This window comes from Tripterygium wilfordii, chromosome 12, assembly GCF_013401445.1.
Source record: "Tripterygium wilfordii isolate XIE 37 chromosome 12, ASM1340144v1, whole genome shotgun sequence".
NCBI classification, from domain to species: Eukaryota; Viridiplantae; Streptophyta; class Magnoliopsida; order Celastrales; family Celastraceae; genus Tripterygium; species Tripterygium wilfordii.
Window position 1 is genome coordinate 11,166,252 of NC_052243.1, and position 20,570 is coordinate 11,186,821.

General features: G+C 37.9%; 3 protein-coding genes and 1 non-coding gene across 4 annotated transcripts; 2 read left to right on the plus strand and 2 right to left on the minus strand.

The window, feature by feature from the left end:
* Positions 1–372: 372 nt before the first annotated feature.
* TRNAW-CCA lies at positions 373–444 on the minus strand. Its single transcript has one exon. It is a non-coding gene; the product is annotated as a tRNA-Trp (tRNA).
* Positions 445–566: 122 nt separating this feature from the next.
* Positions 567–4,059, plus strand: LOC120011490 (RHOMBOID-like protein 8). The gene is made up of 6 exons (XM_038862615.1): positions 567–907; positions 1,687–1,847; positions 1,939–2,102; positions 2,188–2,453; positions 2,544–2,670; positions 3,443–4,059. The coding sequence occupies exons 1-6, from the start codon at positions 597–599 to the stop codon at positions 3,563–3,565; spliced, it is 1,152 nt and encodes a 383-aa protein (XP_038718543.1). The 5' UTR covers positions 567–596; the 3' UTR covers positions 3,566–4,059.
* A 7,269-nt stretch (positions 4,060–11,328) lies between these two features.
* LOC120010418 lies at positions 11,329–12,935 on the plus strand. The gene is made up of 2 exons (XM_038861215.1): positions 11,329–11,958; positions 12,060–12,935. Exons 1-2 carry the CDS (start codon positions 11,602–11,604, stop codon positions 12,666–12,668), a joined length of 966 nt encoding a protein of 321 aa, XP_038717143.1. The 5' UTR covers positions 11,329–11,601; the 3' UTR covers positions 12,669–12,935.
* Positions 12,936–14,251: 1,316 nt separating this feature from the next.
* On the minus strand, positions 14,252–19,949 carry LOC120011379 (serine hydroxymethyltransferase 7-like). The gene is made up of 5 exons (XM_038862484.1): positions 18,609–19,949; positions 17,173–17,578; positions 15,624–15,725; positions 15,034–15,209; positions 14,252–14,697 (listed from the first exon to the last, which is right to left on the minus strand). The coding sequence occupies exons 1-5, from the start codon at positions 19,596–19,598 to the stop codon at positions 14,623–14,625; spliced, it is 1,749 nt and encodes a 582-aa protein (XP_038718412.1). The 5' UTR covers positions 19,599–19,949; the 3' UTR covers positions 14,252–14,622.
* Between the last annotated feature and the right edge of the window lie 621 nt (positions 19,950–20,570).

Sequence of the window (20,570 nt, forward strand, 5' to 3'; positions counted from 1 at the left end):
CCTATCTCTGGGCCCAGCCCATTTCCGAGTATTGGGCCTAAAAAATAGGTCCCCTATAGGGACAACAGGGGAAAAAAATCCGGATAATCCTTTATAAAAATCCAAACCGCCGAAGTGTAACTAAAACTACCCAAAAGATCCGGCTAAGTCTGAGAATTTGAACCTAACGAGAATCGAACACATATCTGGGCCCCAGCCCATAAGTTTGAGAATTTGAACCCAACGAGAATCGAACACATATCTGGGCCCCAGCCCATCTCCTTGTACTGGGCCTAAAAAATTAGGTCCCCTATCTCTGGGCCCAGCCCATCTCCTGTACTGGGCCTAAAAAATTAGGTCCCCTATAGGAAAATGAGGATAAATTTGAGAAATTGAACCCGACATGAATCGAACACGCAACCTTCTGATCTGGAGTCAGACGCGCTACCATTGCGCCACGGATCCGGCGATAAGTAACTCCGGTCATTTGGTATAAGATCCTAGTCACCATGTTTCCCGCCAAACTGAAATTAGTCATTTAGTTGGTCTCTCTGACGATAGTGTCTGTTAGCAATCCACACTCTCGCTCGCAGTCGTAGAACTCAAGAAGAAGAGGCATGGAGAAACCACCGAAGCTTCACGCAGAGATCGAAATCAAATCACCTCCACCGCCGCCATTCCCTCTCGATTTCCCTGACAATGCAGACGACCAGAAGACTCCCTTCTTCAAGTCGCGATCCAGGCGAAGGAGAAGCGACACCTGGGCCATTTCCGTCTTCGTAATCCTCCACATTGGCGCCTTCTTGGCTACCATGATCGTCAACGACTGCTGGAGAAATTCCCATGGAGATTGTGCCCTCGAATCGCTCGGCAGGTTCTCCTTCCAGCCCCTCACTGAGAACCCCTTTCTTGGCCCCTCCGCTTCTGCGTGAGTTCTCTTTCTCTAATTGTTCATTTTCAGGGGTTTTCTTGAGTTTCACTGGAAGAATCTAAATTCTTGCTCATTCTGTTGTTTGTCTCTATTATTGCACTCCGTTGAATTTTCCTCAAAGGGTTTTGTTTATTTCGTTTAAAGAGAAAAAGGAGTTTTTCATTATTCTGTGCTTGGGTGTTTTTGATTTCGTGAATCTTGCAAGAATATGGTGGTGATGGCCTGTGCAATTCTAGCGAAATTGCTTGAAGAGAAAATGTTGATTCTCATTCTGTATGTTGTTTGATTCTTGCGTTCTTGATTTTTGTTTCTCACGAGAACTTGAGGTCAATGGCCTATGGAATTCTGGTAAAAAATGAGTGCCAATTTTTAAGGCAATATATTCTTTGATTCGTGCTCTCTGGATAATCTATCTGTGGTTTTGTTTAGGGTGTAGTGCATGTCTTTCACTTTTATTGGAAAAACATTGGCATCATTTTTTCTGCTTTAGGGTCAACTTTTCTTCTGTTTGTAAGCTGAGAAAAGAAGATAAAGAAATTTGTGGTTTTTTTGTCTTTCTGGTTTTCCGGCTATGAAAAGCTAATTTTAAGTTAATCAGATACTTTTGTCAAAGTCTTTCAGACTAAATATGTACATATGGGATTGATTAACTGCACATGCTTGGGAGTCGGTTCTACTTCTAACCCATATATACACATCTCTTTAAGGACCCAGAAGAGGCAGTGGTAATGGGTTGGGTACTTGGGTTTCATCTTCATCTCATTACATTGTTGCAGGCTGGATAAAATGGGGGCTCTTCAACAGTCATTTTTGGCAGGTCACCAAGATTGGCGTCTTCTCACATGTCCATGCTTGCATGCCGGGGCATTCCACATAATCATCAATCTGAGCAGCGTCATCTTTCTTGGAAGTTACCTAGAGCAAGAGTTTGGCCCATGTAAGTGTAGCTTCCTCTTATATGCGATGTGCGGCTATATCTTAATTGCTTTTGAAATACGACTAACAATTTATTTTTTTACATTGGTCAGTGAGGACTGGTATAATCTATGTACTCTCTGCTTTCTTCGGTAGTTTGATTGCTGCACTTTTTGTTCGAAATAGTCCAGTGGTTTGTTCTTCTGGTGCCCTTTTTGGATTAGTTGGAGCTACACTTTCTGCCCTTATTCGGAATTGGAAATTTTACACTGCTAAGGTCCTTCACTTTCTTTTTCTAACCCTTTAGTCACTTTCTTTGTCATAGGTATCACTAACTTGCTATTTTATTTTCTTAATTACAGTATGTTGCCCTGGCGATACTTTGTGCTCTCTCTGCAATCAATTTTGGCATTGGTTTGTTGCCCTATGTGGACAATTTTGCAAATATAGGAGGTTTTTTATCCGGAGTTCTATTAGGATTTGTGCTTTTGTTCAACCCTCAGATTAGGGAAGTGGCTCTAAACAAAGGTGGCTTTTATGATTACGGTGTTAAAAGCTCCACGAAGTTAAAGGAAAAACTGGATAGGCCTGTGATGAGGAGTGTCTCTCTTCTTCTCTTTACGCTTGTGTGAGTGTTTTTGTGACTTTCCCATTTCATAGGCAACTTCTACGTTTGACATGCGATCTTACAAGACAACCTTCTTTATATCCAATGCAGAGTAGCTGGAACTCTTGTGGCAGTATTGCAAGGTCTGAATGTCAACCACTATTGCAGGTGGTGTCGCTACATTGATTGCATTCCTTCTGCAAGGTGGAGCTGTAACAGTATGACAACTTCGTGCGAGGTATGCATTGTATTTTAGCAATTCAATTTTTTACGGTTCTTTGCCACAAAAAATGCCAAAGGAAGCGGGAGGAGAGGAAAAAACAGAAGGAAAAGAATGTAATCTTTCAAAAGACTAAAGTGCTACTTGGTTCGTTGTCAACAAATAATAGAACAGTAATAATGTTTTTATGGCTGGAAAACTAAGTGGTATACATGCTTTTCCAGATGCTGTATAAAACTGAAGAAACCAATTTTATTCAGTTTTAGCAACTAGAAATAGAAGGGGAAAAAACAGCAATATTCTTACGAACATTTACTGTTAGATATGTACAGAAAGATGTGGAGAGAAGGAATAAAAATGTGGAACTTCTGCGGCAACTTCAGGTTGATGTGTTGTAGGTAATATGAGATCTGAATGACTGATAAAATAGAAAACTCCAGTCAACAAGTTTACTAGTAGTCAGATAGACAAAATTGTCATGTATAAAGTGTTTTCTTAAGAGCTGTTTTTGGCAAGAAAAAGATAATTTACATGGGAGCAGCAGATCTTCTGGATCTTAACTGCACTGATTGGCATAAAATTCACTCTTAATTATAACGCCAGCATATGCTGTTAATCTGTTTCATAGGCTTACATTAATAGAAACGGGAAATGATTTCTATAGAAAATGTTTGGAGATCAATATATACTGGTACTTTGAATTATTCCTAGTATAATATGCCATTTCAGCTGCATTCGGATTTGTACTGTGTCAAGATAAATTCTCACACATGCCATATGGTGATTGCAGACTATGGTCAGTGATGCACAGTTAACTTTGACATGTACACGTAATGGCAACTTCAGGATTTTTCCTTTTACCAACATTTCAGAAGCAAGAACAAGGGACATTTGCACCATGATATGCTCATAGACCCTCGAGTTCGGCTTTTCGTTCCTGCCTCAGAGAAATGTATACTCGTACAGCAGGATTGTTCTGATGAATTTTCCTGAAATGAAAGTTACCCTATTGATTTACTTTCAATGGCAAAACAGAGGCTCTTCAGTGGGAGTTCGATAATGAGTGGTTCGGGAACTTCTCTCTGAAGTTCACCGATCCCTTTTAGGAGTACTAAAAGCAGGAAACTATATACTGGGAATTCGAACCACACACTGCTGATCATTCCTTCCCGCAAAGAGCATAACTCATACTTTTACAAGAACAATGTGATGATACAATGAATGTAGATTTGCATTCTAGTTGAATGATGAAATGACAGTGGCATTCCTCTCCTTGCTTTCATGAATACTGTGGACCTGCCCAAGCAAAAGCTGATATGACTAAACTTACTAAGTGAGCAATAGAGCTAAACCAATATATTTGAGTTGGAGAATTGACAATTCAGAACAGACCTAAATAATTTGGTCTCTGCAGACAAACTTCATGCTGTTTTTTTTTTTCAAAACAAAGGGCCACATGAAGGCAATTACATTCATACCTATACCCACTCCAAATAAATTCTATACCCCAACCTACCCCAATGAAATTTGAACCCAAGACCTCCTGGTCCTGGGCGGGATAGCCCACCATTGGGGTTTGGGCCATCCCTGAATTTCCAAGCAACTTCATTCTTCGTTGACATGCAAACCAATCCATCAATTCATTAACTATTCATTTCATTACAGTTTCTCTTGAAATATGTTTTGTCCCTCATTTTCTTACCTCCATTTTAAACCTCATCGATATGAAGTATTAGATGTTGTCCTACGTAACATCTGTGTTTAATCGATGGGTATTCCACGTGGCACATGAATTGGGTGTTAAAATGTAAGATCGCCTATGTAGCATTGCTCATTGTTTATTGGGTCACAAATACATTGATTAGATGCGGCTAATAGGGCCACCTTTAGCCGCAACACCTGTAATGTTGAAAGGATCTTGAACGACTTTTACAACTTATTACACAAAAAAAAAGCATAAATAATGTGTGCCTATGAGACCTACCCATCAACTAGAAAGTCTTGTACCCAGAGATCCCACTCAGTTTTTGTATCCACTGAAGAAGATTTTTTATTTTTGGTTGCTTTTGGTACTATTATATAGATATTAATTTGAAATTACAAAAATGTGTGGCCCACTTTTGGATCAAATTTCGGCTTAATGGACCCATAAGTATGGGTATTGGCCTTATTCTAAAACCATAATTCAATTGGGCCCACTCTACCTTCAACTGAAAACCATAAATAGCCCATAAATTCATAGACATGCACTACCATCAACCCTAGCTAGCTGCTAGCCTAGTACAACTTTCGCTCATTGTGATAGGAAACAGCTGGCCACCTTTACAACTGGACACATGTCACAATCCTGACTTTACAAAATGACAACAAGACAGATTCTTTTTAAAATATTGTTCTATAAGTAATTGTTGAAAATATATGTCACATGTCGGGTTGAGAGTACCAAGTAATGTGATTTATAAGATGAACCCAATATCCCAACACTTAAGACGTCTTTTAAAGAACAAATTTGTGCGTCCCTTAGGCTCAGAGTCGATACTCGATAGTGTCTAAAGTAAATTGGACCCAACCTCTCTCTCACCTCCATCTTCTTCTCTCTGCTCGTTTTCTTCTCATCTCTCATATTCTCCAAATTAAAATGGTAATGGAACCTGAGTATGTGTTGAAGAAAGCTTTTTGTGAAAACTTCTTTTTCTCATTATGGATCCTAGGACCACTTAAAATGTCTCTAAGTGAGTAAATCTAAGACGCATATACTTGCGAGAGAGAGACCAATGAGTTTGGGAGTCCTGGTCAGGATCAACAAACTTACATACATTGTCAATTTTGTCAAAATTGATGGCACCTACACATGCGTCACGCACCATTAAGGTTGAAATGCAAACCCACATATAATTCACATGTTGGGAGAGAAATGTCAAAACACTATAATCTCATGTCGGTTTGGCATCATTCAGACGAGCGACTTATAAATAAAACTCAGTCTCTCTCACTTCAACAACACATCTTCTGAGCCCAAATATCATTAAACAAAACGGTCTAGATAAACAAAACCTTGCGGGCTCAGGCCCGAAAAAGACAATATTGTTAGTGTTTTTGGATTGCAAATTTCAACAAAGAAAGAGCAAGAAAAAGAAAAAGGCAAAAATATACATTTGGTCCCTCAACTATACCATTGATTTCATTTTTGTCCTTCAAACTTTTTTTGCTCTTAAAATTGTCCCTCAACTATTCAATGGTACCCCGTTCGTCCCTCAGATGATTTCGGTATCAAAAAATCATATGTGGCACCTCAGTTGGCGTAATTTTTACACCTGTCATCCCACTTGGCTTAAATTTTACACTTGTTATCTCATAAAATCCCCAAAAAAACCTAACTCTTCAAAATCCCCAAACTATTTTGTTGTATAGTTTAAACACTAAAAGTACTAGACAATAACAATTTAGGGATAATATCGTTCCCGTTGTCAAAGTTTGCCAATTAGGATTACTCCGATATGTCACATAGATGTTATGTTGCATTTTTCCGACTATTCTCTCACTTGAAGGACGAAATAGATACCTTTTAATAGTTGAAGGATGAAATTAAGAACAAAAAAAGCTTAAGGATGAAGGTGAAACTAGGTGTATAGTTCAAGGATGAAATTTTATATTTTGCCAAAAGAAAAAGAAGTCCTTCCTCCACCCTCCAAAGCCCCCATTTTGGGTTCCAAAAATTCCAAAACAAAATCATGAAAAAGCCAACCCCAAGGGGCTTTCGTTAGATACCCAAATCATAAAAGCCTACTAGTAGCACTAATACAATATATACAATACAATAACATATATTCTATAAATGCTTTGTTGATGGTTTCGTCTTGGTAACAAATCTTATACATTTTTCGTAGACTCCCCTCGTTTAGGGGCTAAAAGGCAACTATAGTGGGAAGGAATCGTGAAGTGGGTTTTGCCCAAGTTGAACCAATAAAAGCACAAAACCAAAAACAAATGTGCACTACACACACCCCTCTCACCATCGATGTTGGTCAAAGAGGGCAAATGGGCTATTGGGGTTTGAGAGTCCTTAGACCCAATAAATTAATAATAAGGCATATGGACTACTCTATGGAATTATAATTGGGTCCTTTCTTCTCATGGCATCATTTCATTCCCCTTACTGTGTTTTTTTTTCTTCTTAATAGATACGCTAGGATACCCAAAAAAGAAAAAAAGAAAAAAAATTATGTGCTAAAATGGTTGACACTACCACACAGAAGATAAAGAAAAAGTAACAGGACCCAATTTGTATTTTATTAATATATTTAAAGTTTATAGGAAAACAAAGTTTTGGATTCTAATTATTGGAAAAAAAAATAGGGTCTTTGTACTAATTTGGTTGAGAATACATTGGATAGAGTAGTTGTTAGAGCAAACCATATCTCATCTTACGAATTTTTCATAACAATCGACCTTTTCCTATTTCCTATAATGATTAGGGGCATCCCTGGAGTGGAGCGATATGGACCGCCGCCCAAGATTCCATATTTTAAAAAAAAATATATGTTATTAAGAACCTCCAAACGGTAAAAAAAGACCAAGAATTTTATGCTAACTACTTGGGGATTGGGGGATTTTCAGTGTCGAAGATAGGATTCATCTCAATTGGGGGTATATGTACGCTAATGTGGAAAATAACTATGGGTATAAATATAAAATTTCTTATATTTATGGAGCTGGGATCAAAAAAATAATTAGATGGGGGCAAAATTTTCAACTTTTAAATTAAGTTTTTGCAAAAAAATAAGTGCCCCATTAATGCGCAAATCTCGCCCCTCGTCAAGTTTGAACCTATGATCTATTGTTAAATAATGACTCATATTAGAAAAATTATTTGATACCTAAAAATTCAAAGGAAATGAGAAATTGTGCAAGCGTGTGAGTTGATTATTTTTAGTATGAGGGTATAATTATATTTTTGAGTACCTAAATAGTTGGTATAAAGGGGTATGAACCCTAGTTGAATGTACTATTGAAACTCCTATATTGAAAACAATCGTACATTTCGTGAACGTAGGCTTAATTGAACCGTTTGACATTGATTTAGCCGCTAATGGTACCGTTATACCTACCGCTATGCCAAACGGGCCCGTTTGATGGCTTACCTTAAAACACAACCCTCACCCCTTCAAACTTCAAAACAACCCTAGAATTTCCTGTCCTAAAAAATATTCAGCATGAGGAGACTTTTAATAGCTGTCTGTTGTTGGTGTTGCTAGAAATTAAATAATTGTTTCCCGACCACCCAATTTTCAAATGTTCTGTACACGTGCACACTCGTAGATTAAGAAAATGATTGAAAGGGAAAGAGAGAAGGTTGTTAATGTAGGTAGAAATTTGCAGGAAAACCCAAAAATGTCCAAAACAAGTTCTTCGGTGCATGCATCATCGACACAGCAAATTAAAATATGCCCTACAATATTGTTCATGTACGTATTATTACTTGCATACACATCTACCTTCACAATCATTTTTCTCGTCCGTACTAGTTCTGTTAACAATATTCCCACATCGGTTGATAATGTTAACCATGTGTGGTTTATAAACCTAAGCTCACCCTTAACCACTAACAAGGTATTTCCTTAGGCTTGAGTGAGTTGAGTCTAACCCACTTGCTTGAGCTTAAGGAGAAACAAAGTCGTGCGGATTCGATGTATCAACAGAAACCAGACAACCTAAAGCGGATAATATTGGAGTGGACAATATTGGAACCGGACAACCTAAAGCGGACAATGGAGAAACAAACCCGTGCGAATTCGATGTATCAACGGAAACCGGACAACCTAAAGCGGACAATATTATTGGTGTGTATGAGGGTGTGGATTTACAATATGTTCAATTTATCTCTCTCAACTTACCCCAATAAAATAACTATTAGTGAGACTCATATATTGTTAGGTATACACATACGATTAGGATCAAATATCGATTAAGTATGAAAAAATTAAGTGATTAATATACATGGATAGGCTTCTAAAATAATTATCTTTGTTTTGAAGCTTGTGTCATTGTGGTAGCTAGAGTGAAGGCTGAAGTCTTAAATCAAAGAATAGAAGCAATTGGAGTGCCCCATCTTAGGTTACCTGAATACCAAAGCTCTTGTCCTGTCAACATATATAATGTTCTTCTTCTTCATCTAGTCTTCTTGAAGGTGTGTCAATTATTAATTTATTATCAAAGCTATCTCTATCTATCATTGATTATCATAGAGATTTGGAGCTCCAATTGTTATATGGCTAGCTACTACGTCCCTACATCCACACGCTTCACTTATATTCCTCATCTACCTATCTCAATTGATCATCACAAGCATATACATATGCACATAAAGACAATAATTGTAGTACTCGGTTAGAGTGAGCGGGGTCACAAGTCTCTACAGTATCAAGCTTTCTGGTGTTAGGCGAGCTAGTAAATGGTGAGAGGGTTTAGTGCTCTAAATCCTACAGTACTCAAAGTGAAGATGTGAAATGCAGAATTTAATAGGTCAAACTTCCTAATTAATAATTAACAAGCGTTTTTCCTGAACTCAAACTAGTATAGGTTGATGCTGGGCCTATAAAGCTAGACTAGCCGTGCAGGCAAGTCTAGATTGATCCAAAATGAACAAAGTGTTATTAGTGCATAAGAGCGGGCTCTTAGTAGACTATGGACTCTAAACTGGTTTAACAGAGTATTTACTGTCAACTTGAGTGATTTAGTTCTAATTCATCTTCTTCTTTTTTTTCCTTCTATTATTCTCTTCATCATCCTCCCCACAATTATTTTTGTGTTTAATAAACTTGCAAAACCAAATGAATATAAAACAAAAATTAAAAAAATGCTAATCGCCGGAGTAATGCTACAAATCTTAAAAAATTGTTTCACATTTTAACTCTCAATTCATGTGACATGTGGGATATCCATTGATTATGAACACAGATTTATGATCTGCTAAACATCTAACGCTTCAGATGGGTCAGCGTTAAAATGGGCTTAAAAAATTGGGGAACTATTAAGTATTTTTCAAAAAGTAAAATAGTAGCATATTGAGATAATTAATGCTCCATTCAGGAACCATAATTGGATTACAAAATCACTTTGCATTAATCCAAAAACAGGCTTTAGGAATCAATCATCATATTATGAATGAAAACAAGGGTAAGTGGTCCCTAATTATATATTAATATGCCATAACCCAACTTGCCAAGACTAGGCATATCAACCCTAATTTGTGAACCAATTGGTTATTCCTTCTTTATTTCTTGAATGCTACTTCTTTCTCTTATTTTTATTTTCTTTGCACTATATATATATATATATGAAAACAATTATTCCTGTGTATCATTTTCATTCTGGACCATCCAGTTGTATCCACCCAATAACCATTAAAGAAAGAAAACGAAACTTTCTTGCCATAAATACAAATGTTTCTAGTTCCTTCAAATTATAGCATTCAATATAATATTTTTCAGGCTCTGTTTTACAACTATGTTTGTTAAAATGTCCAATTTTTCTACTATACATAACCAAACACTTCCTTAACCCACCAACTAGATTGTAAATCTACTACAGCTACCCAATGTTACTTGACAGTGTTTGGATTCCTAGAAATTGTTTTTTGTTTGATTGGCAAACATGGGAATTGGGTAAATGGTAATGTATGCCCTTATGACACTAGATAAGATATATGTACTATTTTAAGTTTAAGAAATTAAGTGAGAGAGTATTCATCACACATGTCATACTGTGATTTGGTTTGGTCAATTGTTAACAAGTGTTCTTAGAATACACGTTATCAATACTCGTTCTTGGAAATTAGCTGAGCTTCCATGATCAAAGATGATGGTTGCCCATATCAATGAATTCCCTCAATTAATGCTAAGTCTGGAAAGAAAAAAAAAAAATCATAAAAGACCAACATCCTCTTAAAATGTCTCACTCTCCAAAAACCCACCAGCACTCCCAATACTGTAATCCATTTTTTTCCTTAATATGTAACTCTCCCCAATATATAGTACTCCTGGTCAACACTCTCCTGCAAGCTGTAGCTACAAAATTGACATATATCTACACACACAATATTATATATAAAATAAAATAACTTAATTAAAGGGTGTTCAATATTATAATTGTAATATAGTGCCTACCAAGGAAATGAATAGAAATGGTTGCCAAATGTCACATTAGTTTATAAGCATAATTTACGGAATAAAAAAGTAAGCAACGAGAGGTGGCTCAGTTGGTAATCGATTAAATTAAGTATATGTGTGCCTAAAGTTTGATTTCCAATATAAAATATATTTCTCAACGATATTTAAAAAAAAAAAAAAAAAAACCTTACTTTCTGAGTAAACTAATCAAATAAACCACTTGCCTTTCCTTACTTTATGCCTCTCAAATATTATATATATATATATATATATATATATATATATATATATATATATATGTGATCCATTACACACAAACTTTATATGATGCCTCAAAATGTTAAAAAAAAAGAGAAGCAAAAGGAAGAAATTGGAAAGGAACTCAACTAAGTTTTCATTTCATGCAATTGTGAAATCTCAAAAACCCCTCTCTCTATTCACACACTTTTATTTTCTTTTGGGTAACTTTTAAGTTATTTTGTTGGGTACAAAAATTAAAATTGGTTAGTAGTTAGTAGTATATAAAGTCTCTTCCTTTGGTAAGGAAAATGGCATAAGATCAATCATCCTTTCCCTTGTATAGGAAACACCCATCATTGCTCCCAATAATCCTTTTCAACCTTAGAAACTTGAGCTTCTAAGATATTCCTTCTAATTCTTCTTCTTCTTCTTCTTCTTCTTCTTCTTCACTTTCACTTTCTCTCAATTCTCCCTATATAACCTCTTTTTTTCAATCGTTCACATTTTAACCATCTCGTGCTTCTTTCATTCTTCTTCAACAATGGATCCCTCTTCCACAAATTCTGTCAATGGGTTCTACTCTTTTCTCACCAGAGGCATCGATGATCTCGAAAGGGTTTATCTTTCAAACAATTTCATGTCAATCCAATTCCTCCAGAGGGTGCTTTCCTTCCTCAGATCCTCCCACTCCCAATTGACCCTTCTTGTCCAGAAACTCCATTTACCAGTCGGTGATAAGTGGCTTGATGAATATATGGACGAGAGTTCTAAGCTCTGGGAAGCCTGTCATGTACTCAAATCAGGTATTTCTGGGATGGAAAACTATTATTCTGCGGGATTCAACATCACAAACTCTCTTGACAATCATCCCCGACTCAGCCCTCAACTCTCCAGACAGGTTACTTAATTCTTTAATCAGGAAATTTCAAATTCACTCTCTCAATCATTTTGATTTTTGTTTGGATTGAAAATCTCTGGCTGATCGATTGACTGAAGCAGGTGATTAGGGCGATTTCAGGGTGTCGCAGGGAAGCAGTTGGATTGGAGGAGGAGAACAGAGCTCTAAAGGAAACAAGAATTCAATCACTCTCTTTGCGTTTCGACGAGAAAGTGTCGGTGGAATCGAAACTCAACGGCTTCAACGGATTCCGAGGAGTTCTGTACGCAATGAGGAACGTGAGTTCTCTACTTCTAATGATCTTGCTGTACGGTATGGTGTATTGCTGGCCGGAATCGAGTTTCTTAAGGGGAGGATACGAGGGGTGTTTGTTATTCGGGTCGGCGTTTATGATATCGACGGCGAGGTTGCAGCAGAGGGTGGCTGAGGAGATAGGGCAGATGAGTGGACGGCCAGGGATTCTGATGCACGAGTTCAGGCGGTCGAAGGCAGCGATGGAGGAGCTGAGAGGGGAACTGGAGAGGAGGTGTGGAGGTGGGGTTTTGGAGTGGGAAGGGGAGGTGGGGATAAGAGAGAGGGTGGAGAATTTGAGAGGGTGTTTAGGAGTGTTGAGATCTGGCGCTGATAACATCGCTGCTCAGCTTGATGATTTGTTTGATGAGATTGTTGAAGGAAGAAAGAAGCTTTTGGACTTCTGCAGTCATAGGTAAAAGTAGAAGAAGACCAGTTATCACCAAGACCAGAGAAATTTGGTTTTTTTTTTTTTTTTTTGGAGAGAAAAAAATTACAAGGTAGAAAAATCAGTTGTTGGGATGGTTTTACTTTTACCTTTTAGTTTTAACCCTTCTTTTTTTTTTCCTTTTTTTTAATTTTCTTTTATTCACCTATGCCTTCCTTCCTTGTGGTTTCTCTGCATTTTGTGGTTGCTGATATTGGAAGATTTAAAAAAATGCAAGAGAATGAGAAAATTAAAACTACGATTTCGATCACAACGTTTAGAAGAAACACTATTAAGTAGGGCTGTTCAAATTAATTGCTTGGATCGAACCGACCGAACCGATTGGTCGATTTTCGTCAAAGCTTGGATCGAACCGACCGAACCGATTGGTCGATTATCGTCAAAGCTTGGATCGAACCGACCGAACCGATTGGTCGATTATCGTCAAAGATATGTTAGTGAAGATCAATTGAAAAACGAAAAAAATAGACAGATTGGTAGGTTATTTTTATCTTAAAAATCTATACAAAAAACCCGACCGAAACCGGTTGTGAACACCCCTTACTATCAAGTTTGATTAATTTCTTCAAAAGCAAACGATAATGAATCATAGAAGCGGCTACGACCCTAATAATTTGATTAATTAAAGGATAATGAATCATAGAAGTGGCTACGATCCTAATAATGAAAAGTGTAAAATTACAAAAAAAAAAAAAAAAATTTAAAATCCTAAAAGGCCCATTTGAGGCCAAAACATTGTAATTTGACAAAATCAAGGTGAGACTGTGTCGCATCACTAATCTTGATAATCATGTCGAAACAAGTTTTATGTGTTATGTTTTGCGCAATTCTAACAATGAGAGTTCCAATCCTACTAATTGGTTTACTTGTAAATAACTCATTCCACTAGTCCTGCATCATAAACCGAGAAAGAGATATAAAGGTTTAAAAAAGGGATGGAAGAAACTTTGTTTTGTTGTTAGAAGAAGTGAAGAACATCATAATCAAATCTTTACTAGGGTTCTTGCATTGGTATTTTATTTGTCAATACATGTAGGTGGTTCCTCTGGTTCCAGTTTCGAATTTGATTACTTTGCCAATTTCAATTTTAAAAGCTTATTCTCTCTTTGCTCTTATGAAGCTTTTGTCTGATTGATGGCCTAATGGAGTTGACCATCAAAGCACACTTTGTCCCTGACAATGTCTGCTTCCCTTTCTTTCCCTTCTTTCTCTCACACTTTCCCCTTTTTTTGGGTATTAAGAAATTAAAAAAAAAAATTGCAGAAAATTGGGGTTTGAGGGTTGCAGCCCTGTCTCCTTGCCGGAAATTCATGGTTTGCCTCACCTCAAGGGTTCAATATCAAAGTGCTTAATAATCAAAAGCTATTAAAGTAATGGTAAAGAAGAAAACATAAAGACAAAAATCAGCAGGTTTAATTATTAGCTTCACTGCACCAGAAAGCGAGATCAAAGGTAAGTGTTCCAACTTCCAACAAAATCTATGGATGAAAAGAAACAATAATAAACTAAAACCAAAGCAGAGACACAATTGCATGATAAGAACAGAGAATATTCTGTGGGAGTTACCAGCCCTTGCTTCCTCCTCTTTATATATGGTGAAAAAGAAACTCTTTTTGTAACGAAAGATCCCAAGAAGAGAAAGACAACAAAAGGAAATGCAGCCTTAATTATAGTGTGTGCCTAAAGAGTACATGAGTAACAAGGTAACAAGATATCTGTCAGAATTGTGTCTCATAAAACCAGAAACGACAGCTGAAAACATAGAACTGTAGCATCATGCGGCAACACAAGCCCACCATGAACATAATTACATAAATAGGATAGACTAATAAACAAAGCTTTACCAGAAGGTAGCCTTCATGCATGTTCAATCAAAAGGCTTGGTGAAAATATATTCCTGTTTTGCAACATCTTTTTGTTTGCCTCTAATAAATTTCAGAGACACTGCCTCTGAAAGAAAGGATAAGATGCAGAGGGATCTCTCCAGGGTCGGCATTAAGCTGCACATATACGGTGTCGGTGATAAAAGAGTAGTTTATGACTTTAATAGAATCACAAAAAATGCAATTTATTGCTTCAAAAAATGAAATTCTTTATTTGATACCAGTAGAACTTTGGCAACTTTCATAGCAAGAAGATTGATCTTTCTGTTATATATGGGAAAAAAGAAGAAGAAGAATAAACGAACTCAAACAGAGCCAAGGAGTGGAGGTGTTGAAGATGAGTTACAGATGAGATGACACAAGTATATCAAGTAAGATATATGCAAGCTGCTTATCTAATGTATTTCAAGTGTCAAATCCAGGCATTGCAAATTGGCAGGCAAACGTCTCAACCTGATTTCGTAGCTGAACAATATCTTTATTGTTCTGAAGACCCTTGAGAAAATCTCTCTGCATTTTACCATGTTCCCTCTGCACAAGACTAGTTATTTGGGCTGCCCTCATAAGGAAGTCCGCAATTGTCTCAAAATCAGTCTCTAAACAACCTCGTGATGTCATAGCAGGAGTACCTGAGAAGAATGGGGCAGTGGGAGGGGGTGAATTTTGATGTGAATATCCCGTTGGATGTTTTTCCAAAACAAAGAACAACTAACTTCAGATACAAGGTATTCAAGCAGATAACGATGCTACATTCAGTGAAGCACAATGATATTTTACTTATAAGCCGCCAATAAAAAAGTATTCCCTGTACTTAAATGAATCTACAAACAGGAATTTGGTAATTGAGTCCTCTTTACAACTTAAATAATGACTTGCAAACCAATGAATCATAATAAGGAAATTAACTTGCAGTATGCATGCAAGACAAGACCTTGAGAAAAAACAAAAGCAATGACCATTTCTGCAGCTGAAAGAACGTTTCAGATTAATATTAAACAAAATATAAATGTCTCTATAGAAAGCATGAAAAGGTTACTACATACCAATTCTTACTCCTCCAGGGGAAAATGCACCATTATCACCAAATATGGTAGTTTTATTGAGAGTGATGTGACACATCTCACAGACCTTCTCATAATTCTTGCCTAGAAAAAGTTAGCATAGCAATAATGTCAATAATAGTAAAGAGTCTAAAGACACTACCAATAATAATAAAAACATAGATGGACACTTCCATTTGTGTCTGTCTACATAAACATTATCAATTTATGTGACTTGAAAACACATAAATATGAATAAACCGGTTAAAACACAATGATGAATTGGTTCTTGTTAAACCAAGTGACAATTCTCCCTTCCCCACACACACCAATCTTTGCAGAAAAAATTAAAGGGAAAAAAAACACGTATTCCATGTGTCAAGTTGATAGACATTATAAATTCATTAACCTTCCCTATTCCAAAAGCTAGCATTTTTGACAGCTATGTACTGCTAAAGTAAACGACTAAAATAATGTCCCTATGGGAACTCAAAGTGATAGAAAAGTGACAAAGGAAACAAATGGTACAAATCAATTATGTAGATAATTGCTTGAAATAATAGAGTTTGCGATAATTTTCAACAAAAGGGCCCAGTTGCACAGGACATAGTCTTCCCCTTTCTACATTATTCTTCAGGTGGCATTGATGCAGCGAGGCCCGCACACGCCCAAGGGAAGGTGGGTGCACCATTAACAGAACACACAGACCCACATAGAAAGGGGTAAATCCTCAGGCCCAAGCCCAGCCCACAAGATTGGACCTAACTATCCACTAGAAAACCGATTGACTAATGTTAGGTTTGCCCAACTTATAAACTAGACAAGTAGACATTGAACACCTTCACTTCCGATGTGGGATTCCCGCATCATTCCCTCACACTTAGAACGTGCACGCCCTTGTGCATGTCCAGCCTGACCCACTGGCACACCAAACAAACCAACACCAGCCCGTCACACAGACACAGACACACTCCAGAACCGGGCTCCGATACCAAACTGATGCAGCGAGACCCGTACACGCCCAAGGGAAGGTGGTCTAACAGAACACACAAGCTCACATGGAGAGGGGGTAAATCCCCAGGCCCAAGCCCAGCCAATAAGATTGGACCTAACTATCCACTAGAAAACCGATTGACTAATGTTAGGTTTGCCCAACTTATAAACTAGACATTGAACACCTTCACTTCCGATGTGGGATTCTCACATCAGACATTGTGGCAGATAAGTCATAATTCATTTTAGCAAATGCCTCTACATGCCAGAGATGCGGCCCTGAAAAAGTTTGCATCTCATGCTACAAGAATTTTACCCATAAGATGGTGTTGGGGTCATAATGAAAGTCAATCTCAGCATTGGCTCTACTTGAGCAACTGCACTTATTAATGCTACTAATATAAAAATAAAACGTAAATACGTTTGTTCTGGTTCATTATCAAAAAAAAAATTATTTTGAGTGCAAAATATACGCATAACCGACTGATAAATATCTAATGCAAGAACACATTCACACAATCAATTTCACCGTCTACTGGAGAGGGAAGAACCATAATACCTGTTAAGCCTAGAGTACTTAGGTCCCAGAGCAATAAATGGTTGTCAGTGCCCCCAGTCACCAACCTGCATTTTCTTCGCAACAATGCAGATGCTAAAGCTTGAGCATTTTTCTTCACCTGCTGCATATATACCTTGAACTCAGGAGTAGCAACTTGTTTTAAAGCAATGGCAAGAGCAGCAATATGATTATTGTGTGGACCCCCTTGCAATGATGCAAATACTGCAAAATTGATCTTTTCCTCAAAATCATAGGGGCTAATACCATCACTATGATTAAGCTGCATTCCATGGTTCCTTTGCTTGGCACCTCTCCTGTAAAAGATAATACCACCACTAGGGCCTCGTAGACTTTTATGAGTTGTCGAGGTAACAATATCACAATACTCAAATGGACTTGTACATATCTGTAGAAGACAACAGTGAACACATAGTAAGGTATAAATGTTGCAGAGAGACTCCCTTGTTATATGTGGAACCAAGTGGCATTACTCCCTGATTACAGGTCAGTCATACCTTCAAATCAGCTTTTAAAAAAAAGAAAAAGATGTACTAACAGGGAAAAAAATCAAAAGATGTGTGGAGGCACCGAAGTGCAAGGAGCAACAGATACCAAACATCAAACATTAACACCAGTTAGTTTTGTTAGCAAAAAACAACATTTTCATGCTATAATGCTACAAAGAAATAACCAATCAAACCCCCCAAAACTTAATCAGTGTGAAACATTCACAATTTTGATTCTGGTATCATTGCAAAGCTTATCCATCAATGAATCCAGCAGCTTTACAAGTATAAATGAAATTGTTACGGTCTTACATAAGAAAATGGGTTTTAAAAGCAGATTTCTTAAAAGCAAAACAATACATCATAGAATCAGTATAAACGCTCGCTGACAACTACATCCCTTGCAAAATTCATTCTCAAATTGAAAATTCTAGCATTTACTTCAGAAAACTGAAAGCTTCAGAACCCATTCGGAAGTAATTTTCCTTTCCGAAAACTAGAAAACAAGAAATATGGTTAATTGTTTACAACACTACGTTTCTGAAAACATAACTCCGATTATATAATTCACACACATTGCAGAATTTCTTATAAAGCACCTAAATCTAATATTTTTTTGAACATGTTGTTACCCTCTAACATGTCTGAGATATAAAATTGCATTATCAATCAAACGTGATATTAGTTTTGTGTAGTTACCAAAGCTCATTATCAACAAATACACAAAATTGAACACCAAATAAGCAGCAGAAACCACAATCCTGTGGCAACAAGTCCAATACTTGGTTATTGACATGCTCAGGAACCACACAAGTATGGCCTTCTAATAATATCCAATGTCAAGCGAATGAACTAAAAAAAGTCCTTGGGCTTATCTACAACTAAAGGACCAAACACTACATCACAATCAAAAGTTAAAAGTATTCAAACCTTTGCTGCTACAAGACCTCTAATCTGAGCCATGTCACACATCAAAACTGCTCCACACTTATCTGCAATCTGCCTAAACCTCAAGTAATTCCACTCTCGTGGGTGGGAGCTCCCGCCACATATAAGTATCTTTGGGCGAAAATCAAGGGCCTTCTCCTCAAGCTTATCATGATCAATGTAACCTGTTTGCGGGTTCACCTTATAAGGTAAAGTTTCAAAGAATATGGACGCAGCAGATATCCTCTTCCCACTAGGGGTATAGTACCCGTGACTCATATGGCCACCAGAAGCTGAATCCAACCCCATTATCCTATCCCCAGGTAGCCCTGTGTAAACTGCCAAATTTGCAGAGGTACATGAATATGGTTGCACATTCACGCCCCATTTATCAGAATCAAGGCCAAAAGCGGCCAATGCCCGCTCCATACAAAGCAATTCAATTTGATCGATGTATCGATTGCCGGTATAATACCGAGCTCCGCGCATTCCCTCTGAGTACTTGTTGGATACGTGGCTTCCTAGGGCTTCCATTACTGCACGGCAGACATAATTCTCAGAAGCAATCAATTCAATCCCTCTGAATTGTCGCTGCTTCTCTTTCTCCATAATTTCAAGGACCTCTGGGTCGGCGTCCCAAGGAGGCTGGTTACCCCATGAGCGCCGCTCCTCAAGTCCGGACCCGATTGCAATTCGCTTCGAAGGTAAGCAAGCTTGAGAATCCCTATCCCTCTTTACACACATACGGTGTCCTAATATGCTGAACTGCTCAGAAACCCCCTCCCCTTCCTCCTCGCCCTCCGCAACCCGATGACCACCCTTCGGATGGAACAATTGCAGAGGAACTCGATTCGAGGAGCCGCAAAAAGTGGAATCAATCTGAAATGAAAAAGATTCCTCGGCGACTGACGCCGGGATTTTCGCAGGCAACGGTGATGATATGTGAGAGTGAAAACCTAGAGAGAGACCTGAAGGAGCATGCGATGAATCCATAAACAACAATCGAGTATCTAGTCTGGTTAGGGTTTTGTTTAGGGCTATGGGTATGAGTAGAAGCAGCAGAAACAGCGACAACAGCGTCTACAGAAGCTACAGCGGAAGTAACGAAGCCTTGGCCTTTCAGATTCCGTTTCCATGGAATTTACTGCACAAAAGCCCGAGTCCAAAAATAGAAATACGAGTTTTCTACCCAAAATCCAAATGTCAACAGAAGGAGTGGAAGCGAAAGAAACAATGAAAGCTATTTGTGATTGAGAGAATGAATGTGGTCGTCAAATTGGGTATGTACTTCGTTCCGAGAAGGGTAGAAGGTGACCGGAAAGGCAGGAGAGATAAGAGCTGCTGTGTCTCACGTAGATGGTTAAGCGGCCAGGTTCAGATTAGAAATTAGAATGCACTTCTATTCAAGACACGTGGAACAGTAAGGTTGGGTAATGGCCCACGTTTCTATTAGACGGACAGCCCAGAAAGTGGGCCCATTGTGGGAGTGCTTTGTTAAGGATTCCAGCAAGGCTGGAAAGTCTTTGACCCTTGATTCGACAATTGAGGAGTGGTTTGAGGTATTCTTATACGTATAAAGATACTTATGACGTAATTGATACCGTACATTAATCCTCAATTAGGGCCCGAGCCTGGCTTATTACGACCCACGAGGCCACGATGATTTTTGCACAAATACTTGTATAAGGTTGGCCCATTACATGAGTCCAGCCCAAGCTTTGTCGGAAGAGAAGCCCAAAACAGAAAGCTCAACTCCTGGTCATAGGACTCTTAGAGCAACTCCAATGCACCATCTTTCAAGTCCTTGAAAATGCACTTTATGGATGAAAATACACTCTTGAAAATACATGAGCATTCTATAAACACTTGAGTTTTGGAGTGTCTTTGAAATTGTGAATAGTTCATTTGCTGGATCCACATAAACCAATAAAATCTCGCCACGTGTACTAAAGAGAGACAAAAGGG